Source organism: Eurypyga helias, unplaced genomic scaffold, assembly GCF_000690775.1.
Source record: "Eurypyga helias isolate BGI_N326 unplaced genomic scaffold, ASM69077v1 scaffold17092, whole genome shotgun sequence".
NCBI lineage: Eukaryota > Metazoa > Chordata > Aves > Eurypygiformes > Eurypygidae > Eurypyga > Eurypyga helias.
This window is the reverse complement of record NW_010236760.1, coordinates 4,990-27,281: the sequence shown is the minus strand read 5'-3', so window position 1 is coordinate 27,281 and position 22,292 is coordinate 4,990. Positions and strand designations below refer to the sequence as shown.

General features: G+C 45.8%; 1 protein-coding gene across 1 annotated transcript; it reads right to left on the bottom strand.

The window, feature by feature from the left end:
- Window positions 1-1,408: 1,408 nt before the first annotated feature.
- Window positions 1,409-21,683, bottom strand: LOC104506305 (cytoplasmic dynein 1 intermediate chain 1-like; the record flags this gene model as incomplete). The annotated part of the gene is made up of 2 exons (XM_010147218.1): window positions 1,409-2,376; window positions 21,558-21,683. Coding segments are annotated over 2 exons (237 nt in total), but the record flags the coding sequence as incomplete, so codon positions are not given.
- Between the last annotated feature and the right edge of the window lie 609 nt (window positions 21,684-22,292).

Genomic DNA, 22,292 nt, shown 5'->3' with positions numbered 1-22,292 from the left:
CACCCACCAGTGGCCACAGCCTCCCCCTTCCGCACACAGACAACTCTCACATAGGCTTTTTGGGAGGGAAACAGGGAGAAATCCAGGAGCACCAGACCGACGTGGTGGTGCCGCCTGACCGACGGGCCTGCGCTGCCTGAACTAGTTCCTCTGGGGGCAGCCAGGACGCTTCCATGGGCACTGGGCGATGGCTCTGGCCGCGCGTCCACAGGCACTGGGATGCACATTCAGGTCCCACCGTGAAGAAACCAGGCCACGCACTCTCCTGAGGAGTTATTTCTAGCCACCAGGAGGAAAAGGGATAGCCAGCTTCTCCAAAGGATTCATTTCCTTAGCCTGCGCTGGCCTGTAGCGGTGCAGAGGCCTCCCAGCAAGGCTGGGTTTGACCGCGGCGTCAGAGAGCAGATGCCGACACGCTGCCCAGCGTGGCCGCCCGAAGACGAGGCGTGGGTCCCTGCCCACGTATGTAGGAACCCTCTGTGGCCAGCTGACCTGCTGTGTTCCCTGCTGCGACGGCTGCCTGCCCGCCCGAGTCAGCGCCAGCCCCAGCTAACCCCACGTGTCGGACCCTGCTCCGGCTCCGCGTGATGCCAAGGTCTCCAGCAGCCTCCACACCAAGGTCAGCGTTGCCCAACCTCCCCTTGGGACACAGTGCTCCAGGTGATCAGCCTGCACCCCGTTTCTTTGCTCAAGCCCCCAGAGTTTGCTGTAAAGGAGAATATTCCCTTGTCCCCATCCCAACCTGCCTCTCACAACAGTTGGAAGAGGCCCTGCCTTTCCCACTCCTTCAGTGTGTACGGCAGCACGGCATGGCTCTGTGCGTGCGTGTGGTGCAGCTCTGCGCAGGTGAGCACACAGCTGGGGCAGAGGAAAAAAATGAAACTAAATCCAGCCTGGAGGCTGGCATGGATCAGCGTCTGCTCACGCACAGTCTGCAGCAGGATCTGATACGTGGCCAGGCCCCCTAGCCGAAGGGCCTACAAGGAAGCTGGGGGGTACTTTTTACAAGGGGCTGTAGCAACAGGCCAAGGGGTAATGGGTTTAAATTGAAAGTGGGGAGGTTTAGATTAGATATCAGGAAGAAGTTCTTCCCGGAGAGGGTGGTGAGGCACTGGAACAGGTTGCCCAGGGAAGCTGTGGATGCCCCATCCCTGGACGTGTTCAAGGCCAGGCTGGATGAGACTTTGAGCAACCTGGTCTAGTGGAAGGTGTCCCTGCCCATGGCAGGAGGGTTGGAACTGGATGGTCTTTAAGGTCCCTTCCCACCCAAACCATTCCATGATTCTGTGATTCACTTCCGTAGGAGCCGTGTGAGCATTCTGCGAATTGGGGCGGTCTCGTTTTCCCAGTGGCCGGTAACGAAGGCGCTGAGCGCTGCTGGCAAGGAAAGATTAACCACGCTGCAGCAGAACGGGCTTGATAGGTTTTATTGGCAATACTCATGTTGTACTCGGGAACCACAACCTTTTGTCAGACTGTTAGTGTTAACTTGCATGACAAGTATCGGTGACCAACTGTACGTGAAATATAGTTAAAGTGCCTAGAAATAATAGGCATCTTAAGGAAGAAAGAAAAAAAAAAGGAAAGGGAACTCATTCCATCCACTCAAGCCAACCTTTATGGATCTTACATCCTAAGCCCAACCCATGTACAGTAATTGTTATGTGGACTTCACTGTAACCTCTACAGCAGCACACAGACGATGCAGTTCTCTCGTTATGCACATGCTTTAGGATCATTTATTTTAATGCTTTCAAATAAATATGTTCCATGCAGCACACCGCAATAAATAAGGAGCAGCAGCTTTCGTATAGTACATCCATTCATAATGTAAGTCACCATGTGAAACACCACATCTAACGTCTTTGGCCCAGCCCCATCCAGTGAAGCACGGCACATCTGCACATAATCATATCTGGCTTCATATGGCTTTAATAGGCCTGTGCCAGAAGGGCAACGTGAGCACAAGTTTAACCGGGGGTTCCTAGCTATTAAATACAGCTACTAAGTAGTTAAAAGGCAACAACTAAACCCATAAAGGGTTGATTTGTCTTCTTTCTTACTTTTCAGACAGAAATATAAAGTATGAAAATGCTCTGGATATTTTCAGCCTTGGGTAAAGCAGCGGGATTAATATGGAATGCTCGGAGCAATACTGGCACGTACAGGGGCATCGAAAGCCACGGCGAGACCGACTCTGACACTGAACAGCGGCGTACTCGGCAGGGGAAAGCTGCTCGGCGGGCGGCGGGCGCTGCTCCTCCTCTACGCCGACAGCTCCACCGCCCCTTCCTCCTCGCTGTCTGCTCGGTTGGCGCGGATCTCCACCAGGGTCCGAGCGAAGCGGGTCCATTCGTCGTTATGCGGAACAGCCAGCTGGGGGAGAAACCCACAGGGCATTAGGGGACGGGGCGGGGAGACCAGTTACCTCCCTGGCTCAAACCCAAGGCACCTCCTTGGCGGGGAGCTTGCTGGAGCGTTGTTGCAAAACCACCTCTTGGTTAAAATACTCCAGGTTCTCCACAGCACAGAAAAGGAGGGCGAGGGCTCCATCCCTGCATGTACGCACCCGTGTGCTTCACCTCACGTGCGGGAGCCAGCGAGGCTCTGCCCAGGCGTCACCGGTTTGCGGGGCCGCGGTCGGTGTGGCAAGGCAACAGAGCTTTTACCGCACTACTGGAACGTCCTTCCTGCAGGTCAGTAAAGCTCTTCACAGCAAAGTAAAGGCGCCGTGTTGGTTTAGTCCCCCTCCTCTGCGTTAAGGCATTCACCGTTACAAGAAATGCACTCTAATGGACCGGCCGCAGGACTGGTCCGACTGTTACATCGTGGTGCAAGAGCCACTTCCATTGGACAGCACTGATGCTCCCAGTGAAGAGCTCTTGGACTTCAAGGGGGATGTGTAATCTAACAGCTAAACTTCCAGACAAAACGCCGTAGTGCTATGGCAAAACAATTCTGCACTCATTCCCAGCTGGATCCAACACCGTGATTTGTGGGAGATAATGCAAGCTGGGGTTGAGAGAATTGAAAAGTAACAGGGGAAGCAGTTTTCTGAAACTTTGTTTTCATTAAATCCAATTCTGGAAAATGGCAACAAGCATCCAGGTGAACCAGGCATGTTTTTACCACCCCCCCGAAGCCCTGTGATTGCATCCTGAATATAATATGAAACAAATAACCATTTCAAGATCTGATGCTGCACTTGGGACTGAAGAAGCTGTCGGGAAACCGTGGAGCGTCTGACCAACTGCTATCCAGCCTGGCAAACAGGTGCCTTTAGACTAAAGGAGGAGTATGACCTCAGCTAATCCGGGCTGTGGCACCCTGCACTCAGCCTGAACCGACTGCCTTCTCTTAACACGCCACCGAACCCGCCATGCGGACGGCGGGCTGCCTGCGTCCACATGGCACCGGCAGATGCCAGGTGCGCCGGAGGCCGCGTGGCATGCCGTAGCGGAAAACGGCCAGATTATTCTGCTCTCCTTACTGCCCAGCGTGTAACCGGAGACAAAGAAGAGGATCTATGCCATGAAATACCGAGCCCAGCTGGGGAAAGAGCTTGTGTTGGTGCCCAACAGCACCGGCGTGCGAGAGCTCCACGTAAGCTGCTGCAAGCTCAGTGTGGATCGCGCGGGCAGGAACTCGCCATGTTGGGTCAAAGTATCTCCTCCGTATCTCGCTAGCGCCCATGAGTTTTTCAGCTGCTTTGTACCTAGCTTTGCCTCTGCATCCAATCGTTTGGGGAAAAACAGTGCGTGTTTTAAATCTCCCCGTGTACCGTGCACGTATCACTGACTCGGTTACATTATGAAGGGCTGATGTACAGCAAGTTTGGGGTTTTGGCCCGTCGAAACACTAAATATAGTACAGTTCAGCATTTACTGAGGGTACGGACCGAGAATGCAATCTGTGTGAAAGCCATCTCAGCCCTCAATAATGGCTGTCACTGCTCTCTCTGGGTTTTCCCTTCCATGTCTTCCACTTCGTGTTTCTCTCCTCCGCTTTTCCCAGGAACGGAGACCGGAGTTACAGGTGTAAATCATTCGAGACAGCTGTCTCTCAGGCTCACACGCACAGATGCGCATCTGTTATGGTCTTTTGTGTGAAAGGCAGCTCTGCTCTTTCAAAAACCTTCTGCAGAAGGAAACGCAACGCGGAAACGGCAGCCAGCGCACCAAAACACATGTACCCATAGCACAGGTTTGGCCACAGCCACACCCCTACACACGCTACCCTACAGTGAGCTGAGGGATCCTTCTGTCACGGGTGCATCCCAAACCAGCTGCACAGCACCTTCCCTGTTACTGCTACTTGTGCCCTAAAATATGCGCACGGCTCTATTGTCTATCGAACTCTTGGGTGAAAACATAAAATGAGTCTCACTTATTCCATGTCGCAAAATCATTAAAGTGGAACAATATCCTAGGCAAAGAACTTACAATAAAGCCTCGTTTCGTCCTTCCAAGTCCTAAGCAGCATTACGTTGTATAACATGGCTGAAGACGACAGTATGTCGTTCTAAAGGAAACAGTGAAATACATTCATGACGTTGAGATCGCTTCCTTTCCTTTACTCCGCAGCATGGCCACAGACAAACAAAACCCAAGTCCAGCCTATTAACGCAACTTGGTATCTCAAACGGGAAGCCGCCCCACAAAGGTGCGTGGCACGTACATGCAGCACTGTTGGCTGACACCGTTAGCAAGACCTGGGCTGTTTTTAATGACTCGTTTCACAAAACAATTAGTTACTGAAGTGGATACCTTTAGCACAGAGATAAAAACATTCAGTGACCACTCACAATCTGATTACTTAGAACTTCATCCTATTTTATCTTATTTAATCTCACGCGCTGCTTCGTGCTTTCAACGAAGGGCGAATCCTGCTAACAGGCTGTTGGTAGAATAAACCTTTTTAATAGAAATCCCTCAGGGATGCAGAGGGAAACCTTGGCAACAATGGAGCCAAAGGAAAAACTGACTTTTATTCCCCCCTCCTCTTCTTTCTGTGAAGGCCCTAACACCAAACCACAACAGTTATACAGCAAAGGACCACAAACAAAACCAAAAGCCTCCACAAACTCCAGTTCAAGTTCCTGTCTGAATTAACCATCCCTTCCAGTAATTTTCCATTCAAGTTCCTTCAGCCAGGCACACTGACACCCGCGAGTGCTGGAGCCCTGGGTCTGCCTGTGGAATTTCCCTTTCAGCTTCCCAGCACACGCTTTTTCTGTAAACAGCAGGGCAGGGGTGGAAGAAACGGGGAGCCACTTTGCAGAGGAAGGGCAGAGGTTTAGAGCTATCCAGGTGTTCCTCAAGCGTTTGGCCTCGTTGCCGTTTTCCTGTCTGCTCCCAGTTCCTAAAAAGCAGGACCCACCGTGCTGGGCCCCAGCAGTCATGTCGGCGACGCAGGGTAGCAATGTTCACCAAAGCGTAATAACTTTGTAATACCTTATATTGACATTCGGGTCAGATGGTTATTTAAACTGACACTGAGGTGTGAAGCAGGACAAGAAAATAAATGCTGCAAAGTGTTGTCCTTTGATCCCTTCACAATGGAAGGCAAGCACTACCCACACCTAATTAACTGACGGAATTACGCCGCTTTAATTTAAGCACCACGGTACATTTAGGTTGCGTCAGATAGTAATTCTGATGAGGCAAACCAGTATTATCGAAGCAAGGTGCTGACTTCTGCCAAACTTTGTCTGTTAAGCTGTAGGAAGAGGGGGACTTTTGTCTTCTGTCTGGCTTTTAAAACGTCAAAAGGCTGCAAGCCTACCTGCAAGGTGTGACCACAAGTTTACACGTCCGACTAAGCCTGCTTCTGCTTGTGAAGTTGCACGTGCTCAGCTGGTCACAGGAGTGAGAGTGTAGTACAGGGAAACATCTCAAGATGTTAGGATGGGGACCATTTTTGATTGAGGGGAAGATATTTAACTCAGGACAATTGGGGTCTCTCACTTCTCAAAAAATATCGAAGTTTTCTTTATATCACTGTCAACTTTTTAGATCTCCTCCCCCAATTCACATTCATAAAAGATCCTTCCAAAAGCACTCTGTGACTATCTGTAAGTGCTTCCAACATGATCAATAACGTATAACAACAAAGACATGAAACCTTCTAAATACTGGACACATTTCAGATTTTATCATTTAAACTGGTTCACAAACAGTTGTTCTTGATGATATTAGACTGATTTACGTGCTGCGAATTCCCAGAATTAATTTTCCCACCACCTCCATCGCTATGATTTTAGATAAGCCCGCCATCTTTGGATAAGCAAAGAGAACTCTCCAGCACACTCCTCCCGGGAAGAAGGGAGCTGGAAAAGGGGGCAGCCTCCCTGGGCAGCACCTCGCAGCCAGCAGCCTACAGACCCCACGCAAAGCGAGCCCAGTGGAGCCCCCAGACTGAGACCGGCGGCGTGCTGCACAGGGGGGCTGATACACTGCAGCCACGATTATTATTAGGCACCGGCGAGAGGGATTGGCAGCTTCAGCAAGCCCAGGGTGGCCTCCAGACAGCCACACTAAAGAGGTTTCTGCCTATTCCTGCGAGGCATTACAGTTGTCAGTTTATCTTATACCGACCAATACCATTATAGCTATGGGAATCTTTCCCAGCCTGTGCTTCCCCTCTCCACCATTACCTACAGACACCCAAGGAAAACAACTCCCGACTGGACCGAACAGACTACAAAGGGTCTACAAAGCGAGATGACGGGATGCAACAGCAAAAGAAAGGATTGTAAACCGGGAGCTGAGATCTCCCCGTCCTCTTGTTCTCCTCCTTCCCATCTGCTAGAGGTGGCTGGTTCCTGGCTGGCTAGAAGCCCCTGGTCTCTTCACCCTCTTCTTTTTTGGGTGATAATGCATTGAGCTGCACTTTTAAGACTGGAGAGGATCTAACCAACATGTAGATTTGGAAAGAAGGGATTTGTCTAGCTGGGCCACATAGTTTTAACCACAGTAGGTCCCCCTAGTTCACTTTTCAGTCATGGGCTTACAGCAGACTTTGAAGCCACAAGGCTTGTAAAGTTCAAAGGTAAGATGTTTCCCACTCGTGCCTATTCTCCACTGAAGATAAAGGATAGAATGGCCAGACCCAAGGAAAATGACCACCAGGATCTTCCTGACAAGCACTGGCTTTGCCTTGCTGCTGTGTCACAATGCTAGGTGGCTCATGCAGTGCACGACAGAACTGTATCTCACAGTGCCACCACGGAGCCCTTGGATTTTTGAATCTTTGGAAGCTTCTCTGTGTTTCCTGTGTGACCACTCTAGCCAAGAACTTCCCTACCTGTCAGCTTTCCAGCCCTGAAGCGCAAACATGTGCCCGCCTCCATGCTAGTACTGACCAAGGAGATGGTTTATGTACATCTGGGGACAGAGTAACAGAGCCCTCTCCCACCAAGGCTGGCCAGGCCAGCCAGCCGCAGCACGAATGGGAGTTTCACCAGGAACTGCCTCCTCCGTCTTCTCCTCAAGGCAGAGATTTCCCCTGTGTGCAGAGGTCCATACACCAGAGATCTTTCAAACACAAGCTGTATTTCTCATGTTTTCCCAGAAACTATGCTATTAGCAACTTCCCTGAACACACAAAACTGTAAGAGAGAACTCGGGAAAAGGAGATGGACGCTCTGACCAGACAACTCTCAATGCTGCCACTTGCGTCAGCTACTGCTGGGCTCCCCAGGCAAGCAGCAAAAGCAACCAAAAAACAGGGCCTAGAAGACACAAATCAACATAAAATTCTTTTCATTTTCAGATAATTTAACACCTTTTAGTAACATCTGCTCTTTTAAGTTAGGTCTATTAAAAAAGAAAAAATAAAAAGGAATGATTTTGAGACAAAAAAGCATGCTCTGAATGTGCCTTTTAAAGGAATCTATCCAGAAGGCTGAAATAAGATACTACAACATATTTCGAGATTTTCGTATATTCCCCTCCTATCCATCTTTTTTATGGCTGAGAGTGTTTCAGCTCAATTTGTCCAAATCTCTGTATAGCTTCAGTTTCCCTGAAAAACCACTTTCCAGCAAATGAATTATTCATTGAGGATATTTCACTTTATTCCTGGCTCCTCGCCTTCCCTGGAGCCCGTAAATCTTTGGGATGGGAGCAGACAAACTCTTCCTGCCTTCATCCCTCCACGCTCTTGTCCAGCACAACTCTCCTCTGAGGGCTGGGGACTCTCTCGAGGAGGAGAAATTGGGGTTTCAACAGCTGCAGCCTCCACTCTGGAGGAAGCAGTGTCCACGAGGCTCAAGGAGAGCACAGTCGTCCACGGTCAACCTACTGCGTTTCCATGCAATGGCTGTACCTCATGGGTCAATCTGCCCGTCCCCGAGACCCTGGTTCATAACCTGCAGCACCGTCCACTGGTGAAAGTGTTGTGCAATCCCAGTCACCACAGTTTTTTGTCGTCTTTGGATGCCTCAAAGCAAAAACAGCCATGGGAAGAACCTCCTCAGCGTTGTCTGACTGAGGGGCTGTTCTGAAGGGGCGAATTTTTCCAACCAGAACGGCTTCTAGTCGCTTCCCACACACACGTCCCGCGGACACAGGTGTAAAAGGAGAATCTGAAAATGAACCGTTACACCACGATGCGGAACGATCTGCCAAAGCGCGGGGTGTGCAGCCGGCCCACGCAACCATACCGCCACACGCTGTTTTCAATTAGACGTTCGCAGACGAGCCTGCATGGTGGTCCGCCGTACACTCGGAGGGTGACAGCGGGTCCCGACTCACAAACCTGCGACCCGCTCAAGCACACTTCATAGAACTACAATGCTTTCTTATTTCTCTGTGTGGAAAACCTTGTTCCGATCTAAGCTGAGGGGTCTCTGTAGCTCGTCACCGTGCTCCTAGAGATCAGAAGCTTCCTGCTTAACATGCATCTTTTATTAGTTGCACCGGGGTTTGTCGCTGGTCGGAGGCAGAGGCTGATCTTACTTTAGACAATCCTGTTTACTTGTCTCTGCTTCAACACAGCAAAAAAAAAATCTCATAGCCAGCAGGGAAAATAAAAACTATATGAAAATTCATCTTCCTCTCATCTCTAAAACACACTGTTGCTATTGTAACTTTTGAGAAGGGCAAGTTAAACATTCTTTGAAGAGATAGCTAATTAAAGCTTAGAAAATATGCAGATTTATTTGAGTTTGTGGAAAACAGCAAGTCTGGTAAACTCACCTTAACGACTAAGACTTCACACTATGGTGTTTGTGCATACCGTTTATCACCATTTTTTTATTCTTTAACAGCATCATCACGTAAACGTGGCTTCAGGCGAGTATCTTCTTAGCTATTTTCTCTAAGCAGAATTTTTGTCCACCTACACTGTCCACGTCACCCTCCAAAATGAAGCGCTGTATTGAAAAGAAATCTGCTGGAAGTACCCTGTGCAATGGATTAACATCCGAATGCAGTTATGACGTTGTAGGTAAAAATGTTTTTAATGATGATAAAATGTAACTACTTCAGCTTGATGTTTTCTGAAAAGTAGAACAGACAATCGGCCGAAATTTCCGGGTGAAAGAGAGCACTTGCAGGGTGAGGATCGTAATACTTCCAAATGAAAAACAAGAATTACAGTTCTGCTTTAAGCAACTGATCCTATCTTCCAGAGTTCAACAGCTGTTTTATCACTAGCACCGGGGTGAAGACAGGTATGTAAAAGTAAATATTAAATTTCTTGATAGGCACATGTAGAGCAGGCAGGCACGCACCTATTCCAGCCCTGGTCTTGCCCCCCACAATCAATGACAGACCGCCTTTTGATATTTTTCTCAACCTATATGGATTTTTTTTTTTTTCTCCAAAAAAGCCTGTATTTTTCCAGGCAACACCCTATGCCACACACATGGATGGAAACAAAGTGGGAGGTAATATGTAACGGAATGGCCACCAAAGTAACCAAGAGCACCCTTTTCACATAACTCCAGCACCACTGTATTTAACTCCTGGGAGAGCCGAGCATGGCTGTTAACAATGGGTGAAACCACTGGCAGGAACTCAAACCCCACATGCTGCATGCAGATGATTTTAATAAGATACAGTGTTTAGACCACAAAGGATACACTCCAGAGTAGCTCTATATATATTTGTTTACTTAATTGAAGGGGTGGAATACCATAGGCAGCCTAAATACTGTATTTATTCTATGCACAGCAGTCAGTCTAGTGTCACAGACACAGTATACACCACCCTTCTATGAAGTTAATTACTTAGCCCTCATCTAGATTAATGTCTGTTGTGATTTATTTCTTTGCAATTCACCAGCAGGGTCTGATTTAACTAGTGCTGCCATAATAAAAAGAAGGCAAAATATTAGCTTATATGACCAAAAAAAAAAAGCTTAATCTCTAACAGAAACTGAATCTATTTTCAGCAAACTTTGACTTCTTCTCCTAAGGAGAACAGTAGCTGCTGAATTGTTACATAGCTGATGGCAAATTATGTTTTGAATACCAAGCAAACAATGGTGTTGTTTTAATAATTTATATGTAATGTGCAAAGATGTGCTGAATAAAGGGCCTCCGTAGGCCATTAATTTTTCTCTGAACTTAGTCCTCTTTGTCTGCAGCAGTCACCTCGATGCCAGCCTGCCAGGAGAACAGACCGAAACGTGGGCTGTAAATTAGACATACAGGACACACACACGCATGTTACCTGAACATTAAGACTGCAGACTAACACTTCAAAGATAGGAAATGTCAGAGCTAAGGCTAACTCCCTCAATTTGAGCATGTTAATCGTTTTGCGTTACAATACTGTCTTTAATCTTTTTTTTTTTAAAAAAAAAAGAAAGTAAGAAACAACAAAACCTGTGCTGGAAGCAAACACCAATTATGGAAAACTTCAGCCTGAAGGACTAAAACTTGACAGGGCATATGGAAAAGGAAACAAGGAAGTGGAAAGTATCTTTAATTGTAGACAAGTTCCACCTATAATATCAGAGTTGGCTGTCTCTCCTTAACTAACCAGAAAGAATGATGTCCAAGCTACCCACGCTTCCCTCAGTTAATGTATCAAAATGATTCACTTGATATCAACTAGAGAGGATAAAATCTGAGTAATCACCAGTCACCTTACAGGAGATGACTGAAAGTTGAAATTTGGATCATTTTGTTTCCTTAGATCACCTTAATTTCAACATACAAACACGAAGCTATAACCTTACAGCCTCTTCCTAAGCACACCAGAGCGCTTTCGCCAGTCACGTTGTGGGGATCCTCTCCTACGGATCTCCTCCAGCGATATCTTCAGTGGCAGAGACCAAGGGCCTGTTTAAGTCCTGGGAAAACAAACTTCTAAAAAGTGATTTAATGTAATTCATCAGCTGTGGGAGCAGAATGGGCATCTGCCGTGCTTCAGAAAAGCTAACGGGGTTGCTTCCGAAGCGGTGGGGCCCTCAGCAGCGAAGTTCTTGCAGTTCCCACCTTCCCACTAGTTCTGTAATGCTGAATCCCCTTACAGGCTGAGTAAGAAAACCAGTGAGGCACGCTGCCTGGCGTTCCTCCTCCATGGGGATGTGTGTCCGGCTTTGATTGCCATTTCTCAAAGTCATTGAAAACTGATTTTTTGCATGAGTTTCAAGCCATTTAATGCTTGGAGCTAAGGGATCAGGAGAATTCCTCCTCTACCAAACTGTTACCGGTTCTCATCATTGCACTAGAAAGCCTAAAAATACCAAACGGATCAAAACTAGATGGTAAGGAGCCTTCAACCTGTTGTTCTTTCCAATACCTGCATTTCTTTTGCTGACAGCTACACTGATGGGAAGAACTGTCCCATCGTTTTCACTTGAAATACTATTGCTCAGCCTGCGGGGCAGCTGCGCTGGCAAAGGTGCCTCTGGAAGTTCAGCTGAGTGAAGGACTACTGCTGCAGGGAAGAAATAAATCACGGTGTCTTCAGCTCAGCTTGCCGCCTTTCCAAACCAAGTCAGCCACGGCCACGCCAGGAAGCCTGGCAGAACAGGAACTGCACAGGACTTCTGCCACAGCTTTCTGGCCCCCCCTTGGCAAACGGACTCTCACCGATAACCGCTCAAAGACTGTGGTTTGCAGGAGAGTTGCTGCGTTCCCTGAGATTCTGCACACATGCCGTTATCTGCAAAAGTTCATCCATGAAACAGCAGGCCTTTATGTTTTGTTGGGTTTTTAATTTTTTTATTTCAGACACAGACTTTTCTATCACTCTAGGCACTGGAGGATACATTTCACATTTAAATTAAACACTGAATTTGTAATTTCAGCCACCAAATAGGATGTGTGAAGGCCCAGAGTTATCCTCAGTTGATGTTTTAGGTTTAACCATTACTTTCCAAATCAAGAATTAAACATTTTTCATGTTCAAGATTCCGACCATTTTGCAAACCATAAAAAAAGATTGGAAATGTAGTCAAGGATTCTCAAAATGAAGACTGCTACTGGATGTGACACGTTGAAACCACAGAAGCATCGTGGAGAAAATTAATTACACAAAGCAGCTCTTGTTTCAGAAGAGTTTTACCACCACAATGATAACACGTGAATTTCAATGAACTTTGCAAATTGCTGCTCACAAACTGAGCTTAAACTAAATTTTGCATTTGGTGCTTTTCCCCTTCATACTCTGTTACTTAAAGCTATGAATATTTTTCAGTAACACTTCCTTTACATCAGGAAGGGAGTAAAAACTCCAGAGAAAATATCACCCAAGAGATTAACTATATATTTAAAATACGTACTCCGTGGCACTATTCACAGGCATTGACTTGAGTGCTGTCGCCCACCAGTGTTCCGGGATGCAGGGTCAGGATGGGGCAAACCAGCTAAAGCACTCACTTAGCTTCCACTGCCTCACCTACAATGACCATGGAAAGCCTGGACCCAGGGGATGTTTTCCACTAAACCTCTGGAAAGATTTTCAGGAGCAGCAGTAACTGAGGAACTAGTAGTGAAGCCACTGGTAGCGCCGATGCGATAAACATACAGTGGACAGACTGGCATGTCTGACCTGGAGCCTGCCTTTCCCCTTGCTCTCTTGCCCTTTACAGCGTTCCCCAGCTCAGCAGCAGAATACCGTCAGGAAGATTGTTGCATACAGCTCTCCCTTCTCCCCCTCCTCCAGGCTTTCCTGAGCAGAAAGGGAATGATCTCTTACAGCTTCTCTTCTGCCGCTCTCATCACTTCGTTATCTGAGCGCCTTCTAACAGTGCATTAAGCTACATGATTAACTCCTGTCACATGTGGCTTGTTCTCTCTGATCCTCTCTGCAGGGGGAGGATCTGAGCCTTTGCAAGGGAAAAGGAAACATACGTCGGCTTTAAAAGTAGTGTGCAAATGAATAAAAAGGACTGGAGCCAGATTTTTGTTGGTTGGTTGACTTGTTTTCTTAAGCTTTTTATTTTGTATGATGAGGAGTTGAGGAATTCTTAGAAAAGAGATTTGTATTGCATTGGAAACTTATGTCTTTTTACCCCATAAAATTCTCCAGGGGGCTAGTAAGCTATCTCTGGAGAACTACTGAAATATTTCATCACAAGCAACTGGAAGGTAAGGGTAAAGAATCAACTGAATGTTTAGGATGACTATTTAACACCCCATGCCCTTTTTCTGTCTGTTTTTACTAATACCCACTTAATTCCACTGGCTAATCAACAACTGAGAGAAAAGGTATCTTCGTTAAAAATCCAGTACTTCCTCCTTCCGTTTTAACAAATAATATTCCAGCAGTAAACTGAAAGTGGACTTTCATGTACATTTACATACAGAGAGAGTGAAAGAGAAGAAACTCTGTCATGACCAAGAACAAGCTACATCATGGCACAGGCCGGAGAGTGACCCCACTGCCGTGTCACACACAGGGACACCCTAGAATCCTCTTGAGAGACTCCACTCGGAGAGGCAGTTTGTCCCACTGTCCCTACCCGCCCTGAAACTTCAGCTTTCTGATGGTTAAAAATATTCTTCTAATTTTGACTTGGATGCATGGCCAGCTTGCAGCCACGTGCGCTGGTGGCTTCACTAGCTCTCCCTCTCTGGCCCTAAGCACTTCTGTCTCTGCAAGTACATGAATCCTCTGCATTCCCACCAGGCTCGGACTCCCTTGGCTAGCCACGAGTTCTTCAGCCCCTTTCTACAGGCCACTCTCCTCTCCCACTATCCCTGATCCACATCTCTCCCTACTGCGTTTCAAGCGTTCTTTTAAAAAGCACACATTCTCAAAGAAGAGGGAAAATGACTTTGAGGTCATCTTTCAAATAACATCGGTTTTATGAAGCTGCTTAGTACATCCGAAGGCCACGGCAGAGGTGACCGAGGCAGTGATGCCGCATGATGTGCAAGAGGCGGCAGGGAAAGGGAAGTGCAAGGCCCTAGACCAGCACTGGAGATAAACAGCTCCAACCCTCAGCAACCAGCCTTGGAGAAGTCAGATGAGGTAGGCCATGGCTCAGTTTTCCCTCTTGAAAAGCACTTCCCTAATAAAGATTATTATTATGAACACAAGCCTACCTTCCAGCTTATTTCAGTACCAAAACAGATTAAAAGAACTCATATCCTTTTCCATTTCTTATCAGACTAGAACAACCGTACCAACAAGCACACAGCCATGAACAGGAACGTATAGGGGTACTCACAGGCATTTCTATGTCTGAGTGTAGCCAAGCCTTGCTTGAAACTGTCAAAGTATATAAATGCTTGGTTTTAACTTATCAACATAACAACATTGGTTTTCTACAGGAGAATAAACCAGTGCTTACAGAGAGACCTCAAAGCACTCACAGTAACCTAAAGTAATGAATATTGTAATGAGAAACACAAGTATTTAGGGTGATAATGACTGGACTTTGCTCTACTTAGATCGGCTCACCCCCTATGGAGGCTACCAAAGCTTAAAGATTTTATCACCCTAGTAATCAGCAATGGGTAATGGCCTTCATAAAACACAGTAATTAAATTGACTGATTTCAAACTAGTGCATTTTTTTCATTAGGGAGTTCTTATTTAACCTACTTCAAAAATCCCTTTGTGAATACTGGCTATATCAGTCAAAATTCAAATGACGAGGGACAAAGAGTTTGTTCTGTTTGGTATTTCAGATATTATTCAAGTAAAAAGCTGGAGTTCCTAGGATGCTGTCATTCTCTCTTTTTTTTTTTTTGTCATCTCTAAGAGCTTCCAGTTTTAAAAGTCTCTCAAGACTGAACATTATAAAACTGGGGGCGGAGGGGAAGCAAATCAAAACCTTAGCTCTTTACATTTTCCAACAACTCTTAAGAGATTCTGCTTTGTTAAAACATGCTTTTAAAATTCTCCGAGGCCAGCATTCCAACCTCCCTAGCAAAAATATCAATGGTGAAATTCAGGCACTGCCTCAATCCATTTAATTATCCTTTATGCCTGGATTGTGCGTGTTGTTGTAACTACAGTATCTTACTTGATCTTCGAACGCTTTTGAATAAAACTTGGTTGTAAGCACAACCCCCTATTATTCCTCAAATTTGCCTTCCCGATACGCGAGTGAGCCATTTATCTGTGTTCCAAGCATACCTGTAACTCAACATGGATTTTAAAATAAAATATTTTGTGACGAGGCTCAACTCTGCTTTTGAGGCAAAAACATTTCCTAACTCAATATATGCTCTACAGGAGCTTTATGGTGGCAGAAGTAAACCTACTGGAAAGTCTACCTGGGTAACTACATGACACTAAGCCTAGTTTCATATTTCTCTCTCTGAGCTACAGCAGTTTTTAACTGCATGAAAGAGATGCCAGATATGTTTTCCGTATGAAATCTATAGCGAAGCACAGCGATCTGAAGATAGGAGTACACAGTACTACCCTTCCCCACTCTACTCAGAAAAATAAGTGACTCAGTAGCCATGCAGAAATGGGAAAGTTGGTCACAAATATGCATTTCTCTCTACCTAGAACCCCAAGAATCTCAGAGCAGCTGTTAAAGGCCACTGAAATCAAAGGAAATTATTTTATAGGCACTGCTGGAATATTCCTTACTGTATCACTTCATCCACGTGTTTCAGGCAATTGCCAGCTCCCCCCTCTCTGGTCATGCACTTGAACACGAGATACCGGGATAACACCCACAATGGGGCAAATGGGGAAGTACACAAACAGCAGGGCTTAAGGAGAAACCTATCGAAGTCACACAAATATCAATACGATTCTGAATTCACTGCAAGGAAGCGAGGAGAGAGGTAATAACTGTGTAAAGAATCCCAGGAAACTGCTTTCTTTGGCAGAGCCAGCTTTCCTGGATGGTCTAGAGAAAGACCTTTTCTTACCTCTCTCCAGTTCTACCTGTCACACTAGTCGCTCTTCAAAAGCACACTCAGAATTGACTGTCTGAAAGACCACCAAAGGGATGCAACAGCCTGTCCTGTAACTAGCTGTAGAAAATAATGCACAGTAATAGTCTCCTTGTGACTGCAGTTTCAAACTGTCCAATCCTGTGCTGCAAACTTACTTCATATTTTATTACTATCAAATAATAAATAGATAGAAAATGTAAATCCATGATTTATTCACAGCACAGGCAGAATATGACCTGAAAGAGATCAATGGGGGAAGGGAAGGGGGGTGAGAAACAATGGAAGGTGAATGAGAAGCCGCTTCCTTCTCAACCAAAAGGGCAAAGAGCATTCTCAATAAGCCAGGTAAGCAACAAACGTGGTTGTGAGGGAATATTTATGACAGCGGCAACTGTGTAACATCACTGAAGCATGCACAATGGGAGCAAGCTTTCTAGAAAATACGCCTACGAAGGAGACACGCAGTTAGGTCTAACTATCAATCATCTGGACACGTGAATAAATCTATAGTCAGTGGTCCATGTTCTGTTAAAATCAACTTCTACCAACTTTCTGCCCAGTAAATAAGCCATAAGACCACAAAAGCTAAAATACGTTATACACACTATCACAGTAATAATATCTCAACTACTAGACCAGCAAAGGATTGAATATTTAGATCTTACAGAGAGTAAAGTGTGTTTACAATGATGGGTTATATTCTCTGGTTGTTACATAGGTTTAAGAGCCCATCGCACTGAAACAATCAGATTTTTATGTGTTTGTTTGGGGTTTTATTTCATTTTATAATGCACATTCTTTAAATCAGTGGTTACCGATTCACAAGAGCACATCTATATGGACTATTTAAGTCTCCTCTCCCCTGGAAGTGTGTGTGTAACTCCTATTAATGCTAATGGGCGTAAAGCACACGTGTTGAGGAGAAAATAGACCCCTCACTGTGAAAATAAATGTGTTCAGTTATTTTCAGACACGATGCTGAAATCAAACAACTAAAAGTACATACTCTAAGAAGATAACATTATATAGCCTAACTGAAAATATCACCATTATTTTTAACTCCCTGGTCATAGACCCTGCCATGTTCTTCATGTTTCTGCCATTTCTTGTGGCGTAAAGACTATGACTGGACAGCATACCAGGAAGGGCCAAATCCCAAATATTTACAAAAGTGAACCAGCCCTCATCTCGCAGTCCTTGCCTTCACAAAGGATGCAAGGTTAGACCTCATGTCTTACATTTTCACTTAGGTCATATAACCTCTCTTTCCATCATATGGGTTAATAGCAGCAGTAATCTTTACAGGTCTCTAGAACAGTTCCTTAAAACAGAGGGACCTTGACAGGCTGGAGAGGTGGGTCTGTGCCAACCTCATGAAGTTCAACAAGGACAAGTGCAAGGTCCTGCAGGTGGATTGGGGTAATCCCAAGCACAAGTACAGGCTGGGCAGAGAATGGATTGAGAGCAGCCCTGAGGAGAAGGAGTTTGGGATGTGCCTTGATAAGAAGCTCAACATGGCCCAGCAGTGTGTGCTGGCAGCCCAGAAAGCCAATCATATTCTGGGCTGTATCCAGAGAAGTGTGGCCAGCAGGCAGAGGGAGGTGATTCTGCCCCTCTACTCTGCTCTTGCGAGACCCCACCTGGAGTACTGCATCCAGCTGTGGAGCCCTCAACATAAGAAGGATATAGACCAGTTGGAGCAAGTACAGAGGAGGCCACGAAGATGATCAGAGGGCTGGAGCACCTCTCCTATGAAGAAAGGCTGAGAGAATTGGGCTTGTTCAGCCTGGAGAAGAGAAGGCTCCGGGGAGACCTTATAGCACCTTCCAGTATCTGAAGGGGCCTACAAGGGAGCTGGGAGGGGACTTTTTGCAAGGGCCTGTAGTGACAGGACAAGGGGTAATGGGTATAAATTGAAATCAGGGAGGGTTAGATTAGATATCAGGAAGAAGTTCTTCCCAGAAAGGGTGGTGAAGCACTGGAACAGGTTGCCCAGAGAAGCTGTGGATGCCCCATCCCTGGAAGTGTTCAAGGCCAGGCTGCCTGAGGGTTTAAGCAACCTGGTCTAGTGGAAGGTGTCCCTGCCCATGGCAGGGGGGGTGGAACTAGATCTTTAAGGTCCCTTCCAACCCAAACCATTCTATGATTGTATGAAAACTGTGATGAATCTACCACAGTAAAAATTCCTATCACTTAAATTTTTACTTTAATGATTTGATATTCTGATGTTTTCTGCTCTGATCAAAATAAATGGAGTCAATTCTGCCTGGTCCAACAGGTAAGAAAAATTGCTTATATAGTAATGCAAAACTCAAAGACACTGTGCTTTATTATAATACAAATATAATTGCAACTTTTTTTTTCTGACAGAACCCATATTTTATGAATTTACAGCTGATCTAATGTGCTATTTGGAACAGTCATGAGAAAAGAAAGGTTTTAAAAAGGATGCAGTATAAATGGAGCATTAATACTTTTGTTGAGTGTATTTAGGGTCTCTGTAAAGTGACCTGCTGACTTTCTAATGTGGGTAATCACACCCATCTTCCCCAGTCGGAGAGATGCACCTTCAACTAAGTGGATGCTACTGAGTTATCAGTCAGGCAGGGATGAGTTCTTCCAGTGATGAGGCCTTTTCAGAAGTTGATGCTGTAGGAGACAGGTAGAGTGTTATTGCTGAAAGGTCGACTGTCACAGCTCACTGCCAGGCTTCGCAGTTTCCCTTCACTGCTGGGTCAAATCAGACAGCTACTTGCTACCAGGTGCTGCATGGGCCAGCTCCTAGCCCCTTAGCCCCAGCCACGTGCTCACTCTTCTACTCTCCTGCTGAGTCAATTCGTGGAGAAAAATACTCCAAGGAAAACAAACAAACAAACCAACAAAAAAATACTTCGCTGGGGATCCATCTCCCTCCCCACAATGTGGGTGGTGACGAGCACTGCTACTGGCACAAAACTTGGGCAGCGAGGGATATGGCAGGGACGGCTGGCTGGCAGGGGCAGAAGGACTGCCCCTTTCAACCTGTCAGACCAGCCCCATCGTAGCCCAGAATCAAAACCATACAAAAAGGACAGTCAAAGGAGGACCCGGGCTGAGCCAAGGAGTGGGCCGATGTCTGCACACTGAAGTGAAGAGAGAGCCTTAAAGGTTGCCATATTTCTGCCAGACACTTCCAAAAGCGCATGTGCTTCCAAATGCTGCGAATTCCCCTGTGCCTCATGCCTGAGGAGTGATGGAATTCCATTCTACGCATGGAATAACTCATCAGAGAGCTCTTTACGGACTGGCACAGAAGATGAACCACTGAAGAGGCTGTTACTCTACAAGCCCTCGGTTCCAGGCTCCTGAGCTGCAAAGTATTTCTGCACCTCACATAAGGCTTTACAGCGAGAAGTGTGTTGGAGCGTATGTGAGCATCTTTCTTTTTAAAATAAAAAGCAGCCACTAACAACACAGCAGCCCTGGTAGTATCTGAAGCTGTTGCAGCCCAGACCACCTCTCCTAAATTCAGTACAGGAATTACTACAGAGACTGATACTGCCAAAATGAACCAGGCAACTAATTAATGAGCTCCTTCATTCATTACGGAAGAGGAAGAGGGGTGGCGATGGCCCACAACCTGTCAGCAGCCCTGTGGATGGACATCCGTTGGCGTGTGTATGGAGCTGAGCTGGAGGTCTGAGGCACTGCACAGGCAGAGCATGCAACATCCATGAAGCGGAGCACTTTATGTAACACTGATCTGGACTCGCACAAATAAATACTGTTGAATGACTCTCTTCTCTTTTTTCTTTTTCAAGTAATAGAAGCCTGTCTTTCTTTTTGATCTGAATGTATCACTGTGACTCATTTTGCAAGTTGAAGTCTGATTATACAGAGGAAAGGCCAAAAACTTAAATATTACTTCTTCTGCATGGAACACTAAATCTATTTTCTCCTGGGTGAGCTTGCAGGGATAAACAAACCTATGAATGATTTGGTGTATGATATGCAAAGAGAGACACTTCTACAGCCTGTCTAGACTCCCAGACAAGATCACACTGCACTGTCAAAGACATTTCCATAGCCTGTCGTATCACTTGGAAGACAGAAAAACCACCTCTTCTGAAGAGTCATGAAAAATAAATAAAAACAGCCTGACCTGCCAGTGTCACAGTGGAAATCTGAACACAGTAACCTTAGACAATTTAGAAATTATGCTAACAATACAGCAAGAAGTTTCAGCAAACATTTGTGAGGAAAGGCAACTCCTGCAAAAGCGAATGCAATCCAAAAATATGAGTCATGCACAAGCAATTTTGCTATGGGCCATAAAATCACTTTATGAGAGTTACAGATAATTCTGTATGTATTCTATAATGTTTCCCTACTGTGTAGAGATGGATATCTCAGTATCCTATCACAGATAATGATGGAAAACAAATTCTCTACATAAAAGCTGATTGCTCAGAGATTCACCCTTAACTGTTCCAAGGGATTGTAATGCTGACAGAACACTTTATACCGCATTCATCAACAAAGAGGTAGATTCCATCAGTGCCAAACACACTGCAGTTTAGATGGTTTTTATAAGATGTGGCAGGGTGAATTGAGAGCGGCCTTAGACACAGAATACGCATCCTGCTATTTCTCAGCACCTACATACTCTTTATCACACATGCACCTACCATCCTCCAAAATGACACCTCTCATTTCCTCCCGTTAGTACTTTTGCACATATTCAGACATATTCAGCATTATTCAGTATTAAAAGAACAGATGTATTCTGTAGATGTCATGCTGAGAAAAACCTACAGCATGAAGCCAGTCGCGAAATAAGAGATATGGGAGTATAAAAGGTGACCCCTTCAGGACCAACTTCAGAACAACACAGCTTCTTTCTGCACCTCTGTTCTCCTCTTTGTGTTCCTTTGTAACTTTTTCCAACTGTACCCATAGAACCACTAAAAAAAAAACCCAACCGCAACCCACCCTCTTAACAACACTGAGAACTTGAAGAAAAAAAAAAAAAAAAGACTTCTCATATGAGACTTTAACTAGTTACCCCTTTTGCAAGGTAGATTTATGACTAACACACTGTTGGGAACCCAAAAATCAATGGGGAGTCTGCTGAAAGAAATCTGGCTTATTCTTTGGAGGTGTCCTACTTACATGATCTTTCCTCAGACTTGGATGTGGCATTCTCCAGAAGCCAAACTTTAAAAAACACCACAGCCAAGCAATAACAATACCTCTCCAACATCGTAGATCCATATGCGGCCTTCTGAATCACCAACTGCTACCTCCTTCCCAGCCTGGGCCCAGCGGACACGGTTGAGGGCAGAAGCTCCTTCTATGGTGACGCTGGCTGTGGGAACCTGTTGAAACAATAGGAACAGGAAGGACAATAAAATCACTCTGCCTGTGAATCCAGGGGTCAGTTCTGAACATCCTGCTTAGCTGGGTGAGTAACAAGTCCCTTGGCGTTGCTGAAAGTAACATACAGCCCTCCTCGAGGGGGAGAAAAAAAAGGGTTCATTGTTTCTTCGATCACATGTGCTAAAAAGAGGAAAGAGTAAGAGATTGTTTGGAATGAGCAGGGAAGACTTTTCCACAGTAAAGGACAGTAAATGAAACAGTTTTTTCCCCTTAACTTTGGAGACATGCAAAACCACATCTGCTTCTTTCTCAAAAGTCACTGACTTACAACCAAGAATCAACTGAGAGTAGGACTTGGCTTCAGTCCTGCCCTGGCTGCTGGCCTCTGACTCGGGCCCAGATAACCTGATGGTCAGCAGGCGCGCCCCTGTATTCGTTCTGACACATCCTTTTAAACCCACACTCACCTCTGCGGCTAGATGCAGAGGTCGAAACTGAGGTATTACATCAGAAAAGTCCTGAGCTAATCACTTCAGCACGAGGATGTGGCAGAAGCGAGAACGGCTGAGCTGACATTTAGGAACTCCTACAATATATTCCCACAATTC